This window comes from Lepidochelys olivacea (genome assembly GCF_965140295.1).
Source record: "Lepidochelys olivacea isolate rLepOli2 genome assembly, chromosome: 6".
Lineage (NCBI taxonomy): Eukaryota > Metazoa > Chordata > Testudines > Cheloniidae > Lepidochelys > Lepidochelys olivacea.
Window position 1 is genome coordinate 79,321,337 of NC_140416.1, and position 14,765 is coordinate 79,336,101.

At 37.0% G+C, this 14,765-nt stretch overlaps 1 protein-coding gene across 5 annotated transcripts in view; it reads right to left on the reverse strand.

Moving 5' to 3' along the window:
- STRN3 (striatin 3) overlaps nt 1-14,765 on the reverse strand; it is a 94,332-nt gene that overhangs the window by 16,312 nt on the left and 63,255 nt on the right. For 2 of the 5 annotated variants that reach the window (XM_084630141.1, XM_084630139.1), the window contains 4 exons: nt 10,865-11,002; nt 4,715-4,848; nt 2,218-2,393; nt 2,026-2,073 (listed from right to left, as the gene is read on the reverse strand). In XM_084630141.1, the coding sequence (XP_084486267.1) occupies nt 2,026-2,073; nt 2,218-2,393; nt 4,715-4,848; nt 10,865-11,002 (496 nt within the window). The remainder of the gene's footprint in view (nt 1-2,025; nt 2,074-2,217; nt 2,394-4,714; nt 4,849-10,864; nt 11,003-14,765) is intronic. The other 3 variants (XM_084630142.1, XM_084630143.1, XM_084630140.1) reach the window with 2 other exon arrangements.

The following is a 14,765-nucleotide window of genomic DNA, read 5'->3' on the forward strand; positions in this document are numbered from 1 at the left end:
AACAGGTGTAAAAGTTTTAAGGGTCCTTTACACTGCCAGAGTTGTGTAAAGGAGCCTTATTATAAAAGACAGAATGGCTTTATAAATGCTTCAGTGATTAGAACTGGGCTAAATTTTTGGACTGAAAAATTTTCCTATCGAAATGTGCTCCATGAACTATTTACTACTGACCTTTCTGGAGATTGTCAGTAGCCAATATAAATCATGATTCTGATCCCCAACCCTCACTTACTCTTCAGTTGCCTGTGATGTGACACTGAGCATATGGCTGCATATATTTGTTGACTAATAACTAGAAATAAAGGGTCAAACCTAGCTACTTTACTTTAGACAAAGGGGGTTTGGGGATTTTCTCCAATGCTCCTCAATTCCATTCTCCATCCACTGTACTGTAATTTAAATAAATTACCAAAATAATTGACACTTGCATGAATATAATATGCAAAATACTGTGTGCAGAATTTTTTATTTTTTGGCACAGAATTCTCCCAAGATTAGAATGTGTTTGAGCAGTTATGACCCCTGTAATTCTCACAAGAACAATAGTACTTGTCAGACCTAACACAGGGCCAGCTCCTGGGGCTGCAGGCTTGCCTCCTTTGTGGGTTGGCATGGGATTAGGAGAGATTTATTTTACCACCCAAATTATTCTGTCAGAGGGAAGGAGAATCCATAAATATTCCTGGATGGGAAAGAACCATATGCCACTTTCAGAAGCAGAAAGTTTTCCACACCTTCCCCTCAGAGCATTACTTTGGACCTTGTAGTTGCTGGATGTGGGACTGGTTATTCTTGACTGCATGTACAGGATACAATCAACTGCCATACCCAAGAAAAAGGAATTTCCCCTCAGCGCATCAACACCATGCTGAGTTATTTTGTTTTGCCTTCCTCTAGTTTATTCTGTTGAGTCAGAAGCCAGGGTTAGTTGATTGGGTCCCAATTAGCAGTGCAACAGTTCAGTGATCTGACAGTCATTTACCATCAGCATAGTTTTTATAAATGCTGGATCAGCTGCTTTAAGGAGCAGCTGACAGGTTGCACTGGCCTTATCTTGTTCAAGTGAGTTTATTGTCACAACTTGATGAACAAGAATCCCTTTTGGGGTAAACCAGTTTGCACTAGCGCCTCTTCCCAAAACTTGGATTGTGATATGCTGGGAGGTGGGAATAGGTTTCATTATGCATCTCAGATGAGACACCCATCCAAACACAAACATAGGTAAACTCAAGACCCATGGGAAAGTAGGTCTGGTTTGGCATTGCAGATCTTCTGGTTGAAGTCTTGATCAGGCTTTGATCTTAATCCATCTTGATTAATTCAACTCTACGCCAACTGGACTTCCTGGCATTTGCTTCACTCCCAACCTCTATCTTATTCAAAACTCTGTTGTGAAAACATCTGCCTTAACTGATACCTATGTCCAAACTAACCCAACTGAGATCCCTTTCATAAGCTCTTTGTTGCTTTTGGCACTGAATTTTGATTGGTCATTCTCACTTTCAAGGCCCTACGCAATTTAGATCCTTCCGATATCTATGCTTGGTCTCGTTTTGTTCTTCAACCCATCCACGCTCTGCACTTAACCCATGACTGCCCTCTATATCCTTTTTCATGCAACTCCCTATATGTGAAGCTTCCTTCCTAAATCTATCTAATAAACCTCCACCCTCACCTCCTATGCTTCTTCTCCAAATCCACTTAAAGTAGACTTTACATATCGTATAAAAAACCCCGGCAGTCTTCATTACAGCACAACTTCAGCGTCTTCTTCCACATCCTCTGTCCCTTCCCCTTAAGCCTTCTACATTTGTTACGCCCTGTTGTCGTCGTCATTTTTTTATCTTGACAGTGCACTCCTCAGGACAGAGACAGTTTTTACTCGCTTTATAAACAATTATGCACATCTTTGGCACCACACATAAATAATGTTAATAAAATTGTGATCTTTAAGCCTAAACATTTTACTGAATCCATAATAGGTAGCAATGGCTGCTTCTGAAGTATTAACTGGCAAACACTCACATGTGGGCCCTAAACGTGTAGATAGGTTCTACATCTAAAGAGGCACTCCTGGAAAAAAAACAAAAACAGAAAGGTGATTATATTCAACTATCAGTTAAAACATTACTATTAAATTGAATGTAATAAAAAAGATTTTAGAGAGACAACAACATATACAACAAACTTAAAAAAAGAAAACCATCATATACTTGCTTTTTGGCAGGAACTGTTTTCTGTAAGTTCCAAAGTTTTAAAGTATGGTCCTCAGAGGCTGTAACCAGCACAGGCTCTACAGGATGAAAAGCTAATGTTCGCACTCCATCAAAATGGCTGCGTAGCGTATACTTAGGATTCCATGTCTTCCGAAAGGCATCTTTATTGGCTGGCAGCTAAAAACAAACAAACAAAAATTTATGTACTGATCTTGTATATAAAATTATATACTGTATGTTAGTGTTTGAAGACTGAAGTATTTAGGACATGGATTTAAATAAGTACGATTTTGCTGGAGATACAAAAAATTCAAGCATCCATTGCTAGCTCTGAAGCACCAAACAAAATTTTGAGAGCTATATCAATAATACTGAGACAAAACCAAGGAGTCTGCAAAAATGGCACAGGAATTTAGTAAAAGAAAGCCTATTTGCCAAATAGTTTCTAATTTCTGGCATGTTTTTAAAAGTTTACTAACAAGTGAGAAACAAAATATAAAATGCCACTGGACTAGTTTTCCAGTGAACCAGTATCCATCATAATTCTTCATGTTTATAGGCTACAGAACTAAAGAGACAACCAGTATTTATGTACAAACCAACCAATGTAAAGATATTGGGATTTCATATAGTATCTGGAGGGAAATTATTTAATATCTCCTTTTTAGCTTTTATGATCCATCTTTCCAGAAAGGTATTCAGGATACCAAATCAAATCTCAGTACAATCTAAACCTGCAAGAGCAAGTATTTCTTCTGTTGCAAGTGTAGCTTTTTCCTCAGCTCTAAATAGAAAAAGAATTCTATATAACCAATACTGGATCAATATTATTCCCAATCTTTCTTGGGCCACACAGACTAGAATACAACAATTATTACTGTTTAATATTGAGTTTAGTACTTTATGCATCAGTTTTGTATCTTATAAAAAGCCATACCAGTTAAGAGACAAGAATACTTGTTGACTATGACAACAGTTGCAAGCGGTAAAAGCATCTTTTCTAAAAATCTTGAAACGGACTCAATTAGATATTTTGAATTCCAACACAGTATTTTTGATGTCCTATGGGAAATGCACTTTTAAAAGACGACTCAAATCTACTGTTACTAGAGCCTTCATTTTAAAATCTGAAAAATGACTTATTTTCTTAGTTTTCTCTTTTCCCCTTCAGTGAGATTTTCCTACTCCAAGAAAGCCTTAAATATCGCTGACATTTCCTGTATATAATTGTTGTCAGACTGGATGATCTATTGCCTATGTTATGCAGGAGATCAGATTAGATTATCAACCATCCCTTCTGATTTTAACATCTATTCGATGAGAAAATTTAGCTGTAATTTCTGTCAGAAAATACTCCCATGTCCAAGGTCAAATAGAATTTTAATAAAAACCGAACTACTTTTAGGGAAATAAATTTAAAAGGAGAAAAATTCAGAAGAACATGAGATATTATTTTTCTGTTTTAAAACTTCGAATCCATTTTATACACTGCAGTTGTGCAATATAATGAATTATAATTTTGTTCAATTCTTTTAGATAATATGTTGGGGGGAGGAATCGATCGAAGTTACGTAACTTCAGCTACGTGAATAACGTAGCTGAAATCGACGTACTTAGATCTACTCACCGCGGTATCTTCACTGCAATGAGTCGACTGCTGACGCTCCCCCATCGACTCCGCCTGCGCCTCTTGCTCCGGTGGAGTACTGGAGTCGATGGGAGAGCGCTCAGCGGTCGATTTATCGCATCTACACTAGATGCGATAAATCGACTCCCACTGGATCGATCGTTGCCTGTTGATCTTGCGGGTAATGTATACAAGCCCTTATTCGTCTAAAACACAATGCAACACTATTTAAGATATACCTCAATGTGTAAGGACTTGCCTGGATGGATGGACGCACACAAACAATCCCCTGTCCGCCCCCGAACCCAACATCAACATTACTAGCCAGTACAAATTTCATATTAAAAACATTACCATGGGCAGTAATTTTGTGCACAGTGGAAAAAAACGTAGGACACTGCTGTATGATAAAACGAAAGAATATTCCACACATGTAAATCTAAAATTCACACTACAACACTAAGCTACTATACACTACTATATATACACAATTTTATACATAAAAATAGCAAACATCTAGAAATTTAAGTTATCAATATATGGTTTTAACTCCAACATTTTAGTGTTTCATTTCTGGGGCAATTCCCATTTTTGTTTAAAAGAATTCACCTAAACTTGTTTGGAAAACATGTTAAGTAAAAAACAAACAAAAAAGTTAAAATATGAATTACAAATTCATTAATTAAAAACTAATCATATTTCATTTTGATTTCACAAGCTGTTTTGCTAGTTTATGAGGTGTTTCTTTCTACAACAATGTAGCTTTTGCCTCTAAGATAAGCTGTCCTATAGGTTTGAAATATTCTGAAAAATTGACCATCATTGATTATATTCAGCTGTATATGGAATTTTAAAATAAAATTTCACTTACATCATAACTATAGTCTGCATCATTTGTTACTGTCAAGTCTGCAAGGTCTCCAAGGCCCAGTACACTTAACAAAACATCATCAGAACCCATAATAAATGACTTGCCTCCTCCAGATGAAAACGTTATTGGCTCTGCTACAAAGAACAAAACAGTTTAAATCTTGAGGAAAAATCTCAAATTTACAAGATGAAAAAACTTCATCAGTCATCATTTAAAGGCACAGCAGTGTATAAGGACTGAACTGTCATTAACTAGATATAAATTATGGTAAAATCTCCTCCTCCTAGTGGAAAAGAAAACATGAGCATATACATACATACATATGAAAATAATTCTGTAAGTCCTGGTCTACACTAGGGCGGAGGAACAATCTAAGTTATGCAACTTCAGCTACGTGAATAACACAGCTGAAGTCAACGTACTTTGATCGACTTACCGTGGTGTCTTCACCGCAGTGAGTCGACAGCTGCTGCTCCCCCATAGATTCTGCCTGCGCCTCTCATGGCAGTGGAGTACAGGAGTCGACGGGAGAGCACTCGGGAGTCGATTTATCGCATCTAGACACGATAAATCGATCCCCAGTGGATCGATCACTGCCCGCCAATCCGGCGGGTAGTGAAGACATAGCCTAAATTTGAAGCTATTAAGGCAATAAACATTTGCCTCCATGAGCAAGTACTTTTAGCACTCAGCCTATAATTCCCCACGAAGGGCCTACCCTCCACCACATATATACAGACAGGGTTTAAAACACAAGAACCTTCAACATTTGCAATTACTGAGTTCTGCATTTGATTGTATCCAAACATTGTTGATAAACTTTAAAAATAGACAACTGATATTCATGTTAGCTAGCTGCATGCTCCTTAAAACATTTGAAGCTTTACACATTTTTCTTACTGATTATCATCAATTAGTTCTAAACAATGTCGCTTTTGAACAAATGTTAATTTTCAATTCAGGCTTGAATCATCTTCTCCAGCATTCATTCACACTCTTTACTCTTCAGCATTAGCTAGGACTCCCCCCTGCACCTCCACAAAAAAATTGATTTGTTTGCAAGGTATTTGAATGAGGATTTACACACAGAGCTTCTGGAAAAAAAATCTACCTTACTAAAAGATGGGTGGGTGGGGGTAGAGGGCTGTTTTATTTTTTGGTATTACAACCTTTCCAAATAACAAAATTAGGACACCTGATAAGGAAAAATATATTCCTGATTTAAACTTTCCAGGTAAAACTGCATGTGTGCAAGAGAGCAAGCCATTTCTTCTGTTAATTTTGGGCCAAAACTACTTGACAATGTCCCTTAGTAGTTTTCATTTTTGCCAATATTTCATTAGAAACCTCGCATATGGAAAGGGTCAAGTAACTGCATCCTAACACAATCAGATTTATTTTCCCAAAGAAGTCATACTTCCAATAAGTAAAATGTCCTAAATTATTTTCAGGGTGTATGGATGTACAAGTTTCCTTACTACAAGATTAAACATTCTTATTTTAGTCACCAACCCTAATTATACCAACACTGAATTTCCCAATATTGATGTTCCAGCAGAAGTGTTGGGGTAGAGCAGTAAAGAACAGAAGGAAGAGATCCATTATATTCTACATGAAACGTGCATTAAGATGATATGACTAAAGGTCTACAGAGAAACACAACCTGCAAAATCTTCACTAAATGTAATAGGATTGTTCACTGAAGTCCATGTTCTGCCTGGTCCCTACAAACACACAAGGAATATAGGAGGGGAAAGGCAAAGGGCAAGTAAAAGCCCTGAAGAGCCTTTCTCCCATTGCTGAGCCTGCATAAGAATTCAAAAATTCCAGTCCCCCAGTGTCCAGCATCTGCTCCCTTACACTCCCCTTGGGGCAAAGTCCTGGCATCATGAGTAGAACTGTTCAGTTACAATTCAAGTAGTAAGCTGCACCCCATAAGAGGCTGTAGTAAGAGGAACATATCCTCTCCGCACCTGGGAACTGTAGGCGATATCCTGCTTCCCAAATGTGTAATGCATCTCAGAACCATCTTTGAGACAGTGTGCCTCTATCAATCTCCCCATTGTATTTTCCACTGCATGCACCCGATGAAGCGAGCTTTAGCTCACAGAAGCTTATGCTCAAATACATTTGCTAGTCTTTAAGGTGCCAAAAGTACGCCTTTTCTTTTCACTATCAAGAGAAATTCAGAACTCCGCCATGTAAATCTACAGCAACTATACTCAGACTCATCTGAAACTTCAAAAAGGTGAACAGAGTTTAGAAGCTGGAAACTAATTTTCCAAAAGCAAAATTTTAGTTCTAACCTGAAACTCTGTTCCAAAATTTCTCATTTTAAATTTGGGCTTTTTTATTTAAGGAACATTCATGGTCAAAAGTTAATAAAAATAGATGACAACCAAGTAATAAAAAAGACACATGAACTTACAACTATCATCAAAACAGAGGTGAACAACATTGAATAGCAAAAACATTTTTTTCATTGCAATGGACCTACCTGAAATATTCCAAAAAAAAATAAAAAAAATAAAAAAAATGTATAATTAACATTGATGAGCTACTGTTCAAGATTAAGGATTTTTAGGAATTAAGGTTACCAGAGTTATTTGCTCATGCAGTATAGAACTGTATAGTTACCATCATCCTCCAATTTAAATACAAGTATGTTCTGGTGAAGTCACTGTCTATCGTATCCATACCAATGACAAGTTATGCTCTAGTATAATATTTCTTATGGCAGAGACTGAGTAAAAAGATGCACCAGCCATCCTAGCACTTAAATTTGTTAACACTATGAATAAACAAATGAAATTCAGCCAATAGCCTACAGATTAAATATTGCACTATAAATACATAATCAGATGAGCTTAAAGTCCAATCACACAAACCTTCCCTCTTAGTCTATTCTTTAATCAAATATTTATCATCCAGAGGTTATTTATAATTATCACAACAGCAGCCAACATTATGTACTGTATACAAATAAGCACTATCAGCCAATTAACACTATTATTTGCCTTAAAAAAGCAACCATTAAAAAAAAAAAGTCTGCCCAGCTACTCATGTACCCGAAGAGAAGGCTTAGAAAGCAACCATGCTCTGAGTAAGAGCACAATGGAGGACAGCAGGACTGTACCAATGGACTAACCCTGTTTTCAGAAATTTAAGTACAGAATTATTAGAAAATGTAGCTGGTTCAGAGTGGTTTTTAGTGGACGACTGACAAATGTACGTGTTACATTTTATGGTTTTTCCAAGCGTATAAGTCTATGACAAGTTTCAGTTTGCATCAATGTAACTAGCTGTTTTGGGATAAAAAACATTAAAAAATAGTCCAAATGTGGTTGGAAATATTTTAAAACAGGATAATTGTTTATAATTTATCTTGTGAAGCACGGGGGGAAAAAAACCACCTGTGCACAATCACATTCAAGCCTCTTTGTATCAGAGCTCACACACCAAAGTTACCACGAAACCAATCTGAGTCTGAACAGTGTTCTGGTTATTGCCATGCAAACGAAAGTGCAAAGCACTCCTTTTCTTTCAGAATTATGCTTTTCAATGTGACATTACAGCAAGTAGCCTCTTGTACTGCAGCAAAGGATTACACAGGCCATTTGTGTAACCAGAGACATATTATGGCTTACTGCAACTCAACAGTTGAGCTAGCGTGGCCTGGTAAGGAGGATTATAGTGAATGTCCTCAGTCAAAACTGCTTGAAATAGTTAGATGAAATAAAATCACTGGGCAGTATTACGCTGTTCAGATACAATTGTCATTTATGATAATGAAATGTGCTGTTCTCATTCAATTTATTAAAGCAGCAGAACATGGACAGAAGGAGTGCAAGGAAGATTTTCATTTTGTTCTGGAGCTTCTACAAATGAGATGACTAACCTATCTACTACTACTGACTTCATACCACCTGGTGTAGCATAAATTATGAAATATTTGTTTAATATTGTCAAAGGACCACTAACACAACTAGTTGAGAGAGAATTTAAGTTTTAAAACTCGTTTTTAAAAAGTCGCAGGAAGGTAAGGAAAAAAATAAGACACATGGGGTTACTGGGATGTTCACACTACAGCTCACACCAACAGAAGTATATGAAGAAAATCAAAACAAATTGATGGTCTGGAAAATACGCTCACATAACAAAATGGCAAATAGTGTGAAATGGAAAAGTTCTAGAGACACCTTTCGGAATGATTTGTGAATATACTGCAGTGCAGACAATTTTTAATCATCCAAAGCATTTGGTGGTACAACATTCCCTGAGAAGACCACTCACCCTCCTCCACCCGTCCACTCAGATGCACATGAACTATGCAACAAAACATTTTAAAAAGGTGTGGAAGTATTGGTTTTTATGGTCCAATATTTTAACCAGATTACACTCCTGTATTTTAGAATGAAGCAATGTCTCCTAAAACACAAGAATAAAAATCTAAGCAAGAAACATGCCTTGCTTTATGACGATGATTCTAGGGTTCACAGTTGAAATTAGGCATATGTAGTCCTCTCTCTAGAATACTGCGGAGTTTCTGGATAAAGATGCAATAGATGGCACACCAAACAATGGAAACTATGGCCCCAAATGACTGAAAGAAATCTTTTCTCAAATTCCGATTTGCTGTCTTTCTTTCTTCGCAAACATTACTCTGAGTTTTGTAACTCATCTTGCTACAGCTATGAACTCCTCCATGTGACAGAATTACATCCTGTCCTAACAGCAGAGAGGAGTGCTGCATTCTTCTGTGCCTCATCTAGGTTTGGAGCAAGTAGTTTGACTACAGTGCAGGAAAGGTGACCTATAGGCAGATCTGAGGGAACTGTGGGAGTTCAGAAATCCCTACAAGTATACACAGCAAAAATCTCTCATAAGGGAGTGAGGCTGTAGGCGATAGAGACAGGGATCCCCTGCCAGAGCACTCCATGCTTTTAGCGATACTGCGTGCTGCGATGTGGCCACAACTGTTGCAATAGGCACAGGTACAAGTGGCACAGTGTGACTGCAACCCACCAGAAAAGTTTTTACAGTGCACTATATGGGTAAGTCTTGCACTAGTGCAACATGTGGGTGTAGACAAGCCCTAAAAGACTATGTCCAATTTTACTTTTAACAGATTACTGTGAAATAGAAGGACAACTTCTTACTTTAAGACAACTTCTTAAATAAAAGGACACTGGAAAATATCTGGACACCGGAAGCTGTGCTTGACTGACACAAAGTGACAGACTGATGTTTTTATCTTGTTATAAATCTCACCACTTTTGGGGCAGTTATGACATTGGGGCTAGAAGCTACTCAAAGCCCTAAAGGTTGGAATTTGCAAGAAATACTTCAATACGTTTTGTGAGAAAGACAGATTATAATCTTAGTTTATAACATAACTGTGTGACCTTTGGCATGAGACTAACACTGAAGTAAGCAGCATTAGTACAAATGCTGTATTAATCTAAAAATAACTCAAGTTGTTAAAAAATATAGATGCACAAAATCTTGTAACCAACCCCCTTCAAGTGTTTAACTACTTTAAGTCAATTTCCCAGTGCCTTTCTTGCAGGAAGTGGGATGAAAGTGATAGTTCAACTGCATCTGGAGCTAATAGTTGGTTAAGGATAGGATAAATCAAAAGTAGCTAATTAAAAAAAGTACTCTACCTATATAAGTAGTATTAATAATTTGAAGGTAGAGAGCCAAATTCATCCTTTGTGATTACTTCACTACTTTTAAATAACTATTTTTATCTCACCTTTCAATACAAATGGAGTATCAAATTTACAATCATCACTTTTTATACTAAGTTTTATAATGTACCATCCAGATAAGATTACTTTAAAAAGGGATTCTGCAACAAGCGACTTAAGAGTTGACAAAGTCAGAAACCAGGGAGTTTCACAAAAAAACAAAAAGACAAAAAACCACTTGACATGTAAAGTTCTGATTTTGATTTCTCTGAGACACAAAAGCTTTAAGTGGTAGTCGTGCAAAAAAAAATCAAACTTGTGTGAACAGACTTGTAAGCACTGTTGATGCCCTATTATTGACAACTGTAACAGCATTAAGTCTTTGAGGGGATAAGTGATAGCGTGTGTTTAAATTTAAACCTTCTAAAATATAATAAGTAGCTGAATTTTTTTGTACCTTCCTCTGCTCCTGAACCTTCATCAGTCATTCTAGAAGAGGGTGACCTAGATTGATTAATGATTCCTGAAGGGATGTGGGGTAGCTCATCATCGCCCAGATCTGCTATCATGTCGTGAAGTTTTGTCCTGTTGACCCCTGTAAATTAATGTCAGCAGCAAAGGTTCATTTGATTGCTACTGCTTGACTTGACAGCAGTCAATAAATCCAGTTTCCTAATTAAACAAGAAAGATTACTAATGGAACCTCCTTAAAGAATAAAGACATTGGTTATGATTTTTGGTTATGATGCTTTAACTGTTATAGAGTGTTGTTTTGGAAATTTTGAAAACCAGTTAAACACAATCTGAAAACTATATGTAAGTGGTTTTTATCCACCTAGTCAAAAAAATTGATTAGAACTGGCTTGTTCATGTGCAGTACAGCTTTATATTCCGCTGTGGAAATGAAAGAACCCAGCACCTCAAGTCCCTATGAAAAACCAAATATGTAACAGTTAGAGAGTAACCTTTAAACAAAATACATCAGAACTAAACGTTTGCAGTATTAAACAGTTTTAACTACACTACATGAATTAACACAGAAAATCTCAAGTACAAAGTTACCTTACAAAGGAAAGAGGTAGAGATGACTTGTAATGGGGGTGCAACAAACAATTAACTTTCCCGGTTTGTTTTTAAAATAGCATTTAAAATTATTCTTTGTGCAAAATTTTTATTAAGCCCAATCATGATTAGTCAGGGCCACATTCAAAATAGACTTACATGTGTCTACAATTAAGTTTCTAATTTTAAAAAGTCTGATTTGAAATTGTCACTGGCATTTCTATCTGTACAGGATATAGCGCTGATAAATATGTATGACCTTACATAGTACAGTTCTGCATTAAGGATGTGGTTTTTTGTTTTGTTTTTTTAAAAAAACCTGCGACATTCACATCCAATATACAGGTAAAGAAAAAAGCAGAAAATAATTTGCAAAAGAACAATTTTTCAAAGTTTCATCTTATGTTAGTCCATTTGAAAAGACATACAATGATATAAAGAAAAATGGACTTCTACCATAAAATGTCAGACAAAAAGAAAACTAATAACTTCAAAGATTCTACAAGCAGGACATTTCAGATAAAGTCATCTAGGCTTAAAACTAGTCAACATATTCAGAAGCTTTTGTCTCTTATCAAAAGTTATTTATTTCTCCCTGCACAGATGTATATTCTCAACTGGATGTGAAGTCTGGCACTCACATGTCACTGTAACACTAGTTAGAAATACACTGATCTCTTCCCAGAACACCAAGTGGCAGAGGGTGGCAAGCTGCACAGTGGGATAGCTAATCACGGTGCACTGCTCTCTGTCGATGCAAGAGCACCAACCGCAGTGAATGCACTGCACCATAACAAAGGGCAGTGTGTGGATGAACAAAAGAGGTTTAATTACAGTGGTGGACAACTGTCAACGTAACTTTGTAGCGCAGACATAGCCTTAGTTTTCAGTAGAACCAAAAATTATATCTTGGTGTGGTCACAGATGATAAACACTCTCCTGCTTTCAGTAGTATATGCAGGTAAAGATGCAATTTGCCAAAACCAGTGTTAAGTTAGGTTTAATTCTGCTGGAGACAAGTTAACCGATTTAACAATGAAATACAGTATTTTTATACAAGCTGAAAGACATAGCTAATGATAGCAAAAGGGGTAACAGAAAAGCTATGTTAGTTGTAAGTAAACAGAGCTGCTTCAGTTAATAGCTCATACAATGCCAACTTTTTTCTTTTTTTTGTATCTAGTGTACAAACCTGGGAGCAATCCTGTCCTCAGCAGATTGTAGATGGGGCACAAGCATTGACAAATGTTTCGAAACTTAAATACGGTACTGCTTGTGCCCCTTCAGTTTCAACTAATTGTGTTCAAGAAGACAGACTAAAACAAACAGGAAAAGGGGAACTCTGTGCCAGTGTTAAATGCATAACACAATACTACTCACAAACTAGCTTAAGTTTTCTTCTTCCTGAACTCGTTTGCACAAATTCACGTTCTTATTGACTTGCATGCAGTAATGCTGACGGTGATGGACAAGATATTCTTAGTTAAGACAACAGAAAAACAGCCTTATCCGACCCAGTGCTCTATCTAGTCTTGGACAATAGAATGGTAAATCCCTTTAACTTTTTTCCTCATTTGTAAGTGAAAGTAATTGAGACAAATGTGAGACATTGGAAGTGTGGAAACTTCAAAAGACTAAAGACAAACCAGATGCCATAGGCATGGGGATTATTCACTAATGTTTGTATAAATGTTACATGTATTTTTGCAAGTTAGGGATTGTATTCAGCTTCATGGGAAGGGTTACCAAAAATTTATTCCAGGAATTACAATGGGGGACAATTTCTGCAAATCCCAGGACAGGTCAAAAACTCCAGACAACTCTGTGTGTGTGTGTCTGTCTGTCTGTGTGTAAGACTGCATATACTGGTTCAGACTGGGATCAACAGGCCCAGCAGACAAAGTAAGGGCTTTTGGCATAAAGAGGCAGCGTGAATTAACTCAGACCCTCATTTTGATCTAAGAAAAGACAGGATAGAGTTACAGAGGGCAAAGCCCTATTAGAAAATTTGAAGGACTGGAACCTGCCAGTGTCTCCATGTGGAAGACAGAACCTTGTAAGCTTAGCAAGCATGCAGATTTTTTGTTGTTTTAGGATTTTTTTTTCTGTTATACCTTTGTCCTACAATAAGCATACTGTGCTTTGTGAAAGCTCACTGGTTACTGGTACGCACTGTCATTTTCCCTTGAGACAGAGAATTGCAGGAGCTGGACTAAGTCAGACCTACTGGAATAAACACCGTGAATTTCAGGGGCACTGCAAGCCTAAATCTCTGGTCACAGGTCCCCACTCAGAAAGGTGATAGTTGGAGGCCTTATACCTAAAGGGGAACCCTTGATGAGACAATTGAGGGGACAGAGGTGCAGTTAACACCAGAACTGAGACAGTAATATTTACCAAACTCCTAGGGGTGCTGGGACTCTAAATTCTTTATTTGAAAAGCACTTGGAGCTCACCAGATGGAAGGTTGTACATAAAAGCACATGAACATGTGTAGGTTGTTCTAGATTGTACTCCAACAAGCCTATGAAACTGGCCACACAAAAGGTGTTTAAGATGGAAGTGACTTGGTCAGGCTTCTCTGAATGTAAGCAAGCAGGCAAACATTGGTTAAATTCAGTCCACTACTCACATGCACAAGGTTCACACACAAATGAGACTGGAAAGTATAGTCTCAAACTAATGAAGAGTGTGAAATAATTTGAGACATCTTCACTGGATAAAACTACAAATTAAAGAGTTTGAAAGTGTCATATCTAAATATGTCCAAGCTAAAAAAAAAATACTGCTTTACCTTGAAAAAGGTGACAATGAAAAAAAATAAAACAGCTTATTAAGGCAATGAATGATTAATACGAAAATAAGATCATCTGAATTTTAGGAAACTGGTAAGAGGTAACTAAAGCCTACAACTCGTTAAGTTGCTTTGTGAAAAGAATTGTTACCAGAAATTTAGTACCCTCCTTTAAATTTATGAAAAGAAAGGCTTCTGATTCAGTTGGTTTTAAGGTAATGAGCACCCACCAATTTACTCCAAACTAAACTAAGGTCACATCACCCTCCAAGCCCCCCAAAAAAAAGTGAATGAGAAAAAGATGAAAAGCACAGATTCAGTGAGAAGAATATGGCCCTTTATCTACTTTTCAGCTGAGATGTCAAAGTTATCATTTGTAAATATCTCAGGTCAAGAGCACAGGATAGGTCACAATTTAACTCCCTCAGCTTTCATATAACTTGAAATGTGTCTCCACACCCTTATGAAAGTAATATCCTACAAGAAAAGATTTTTTTAGCTT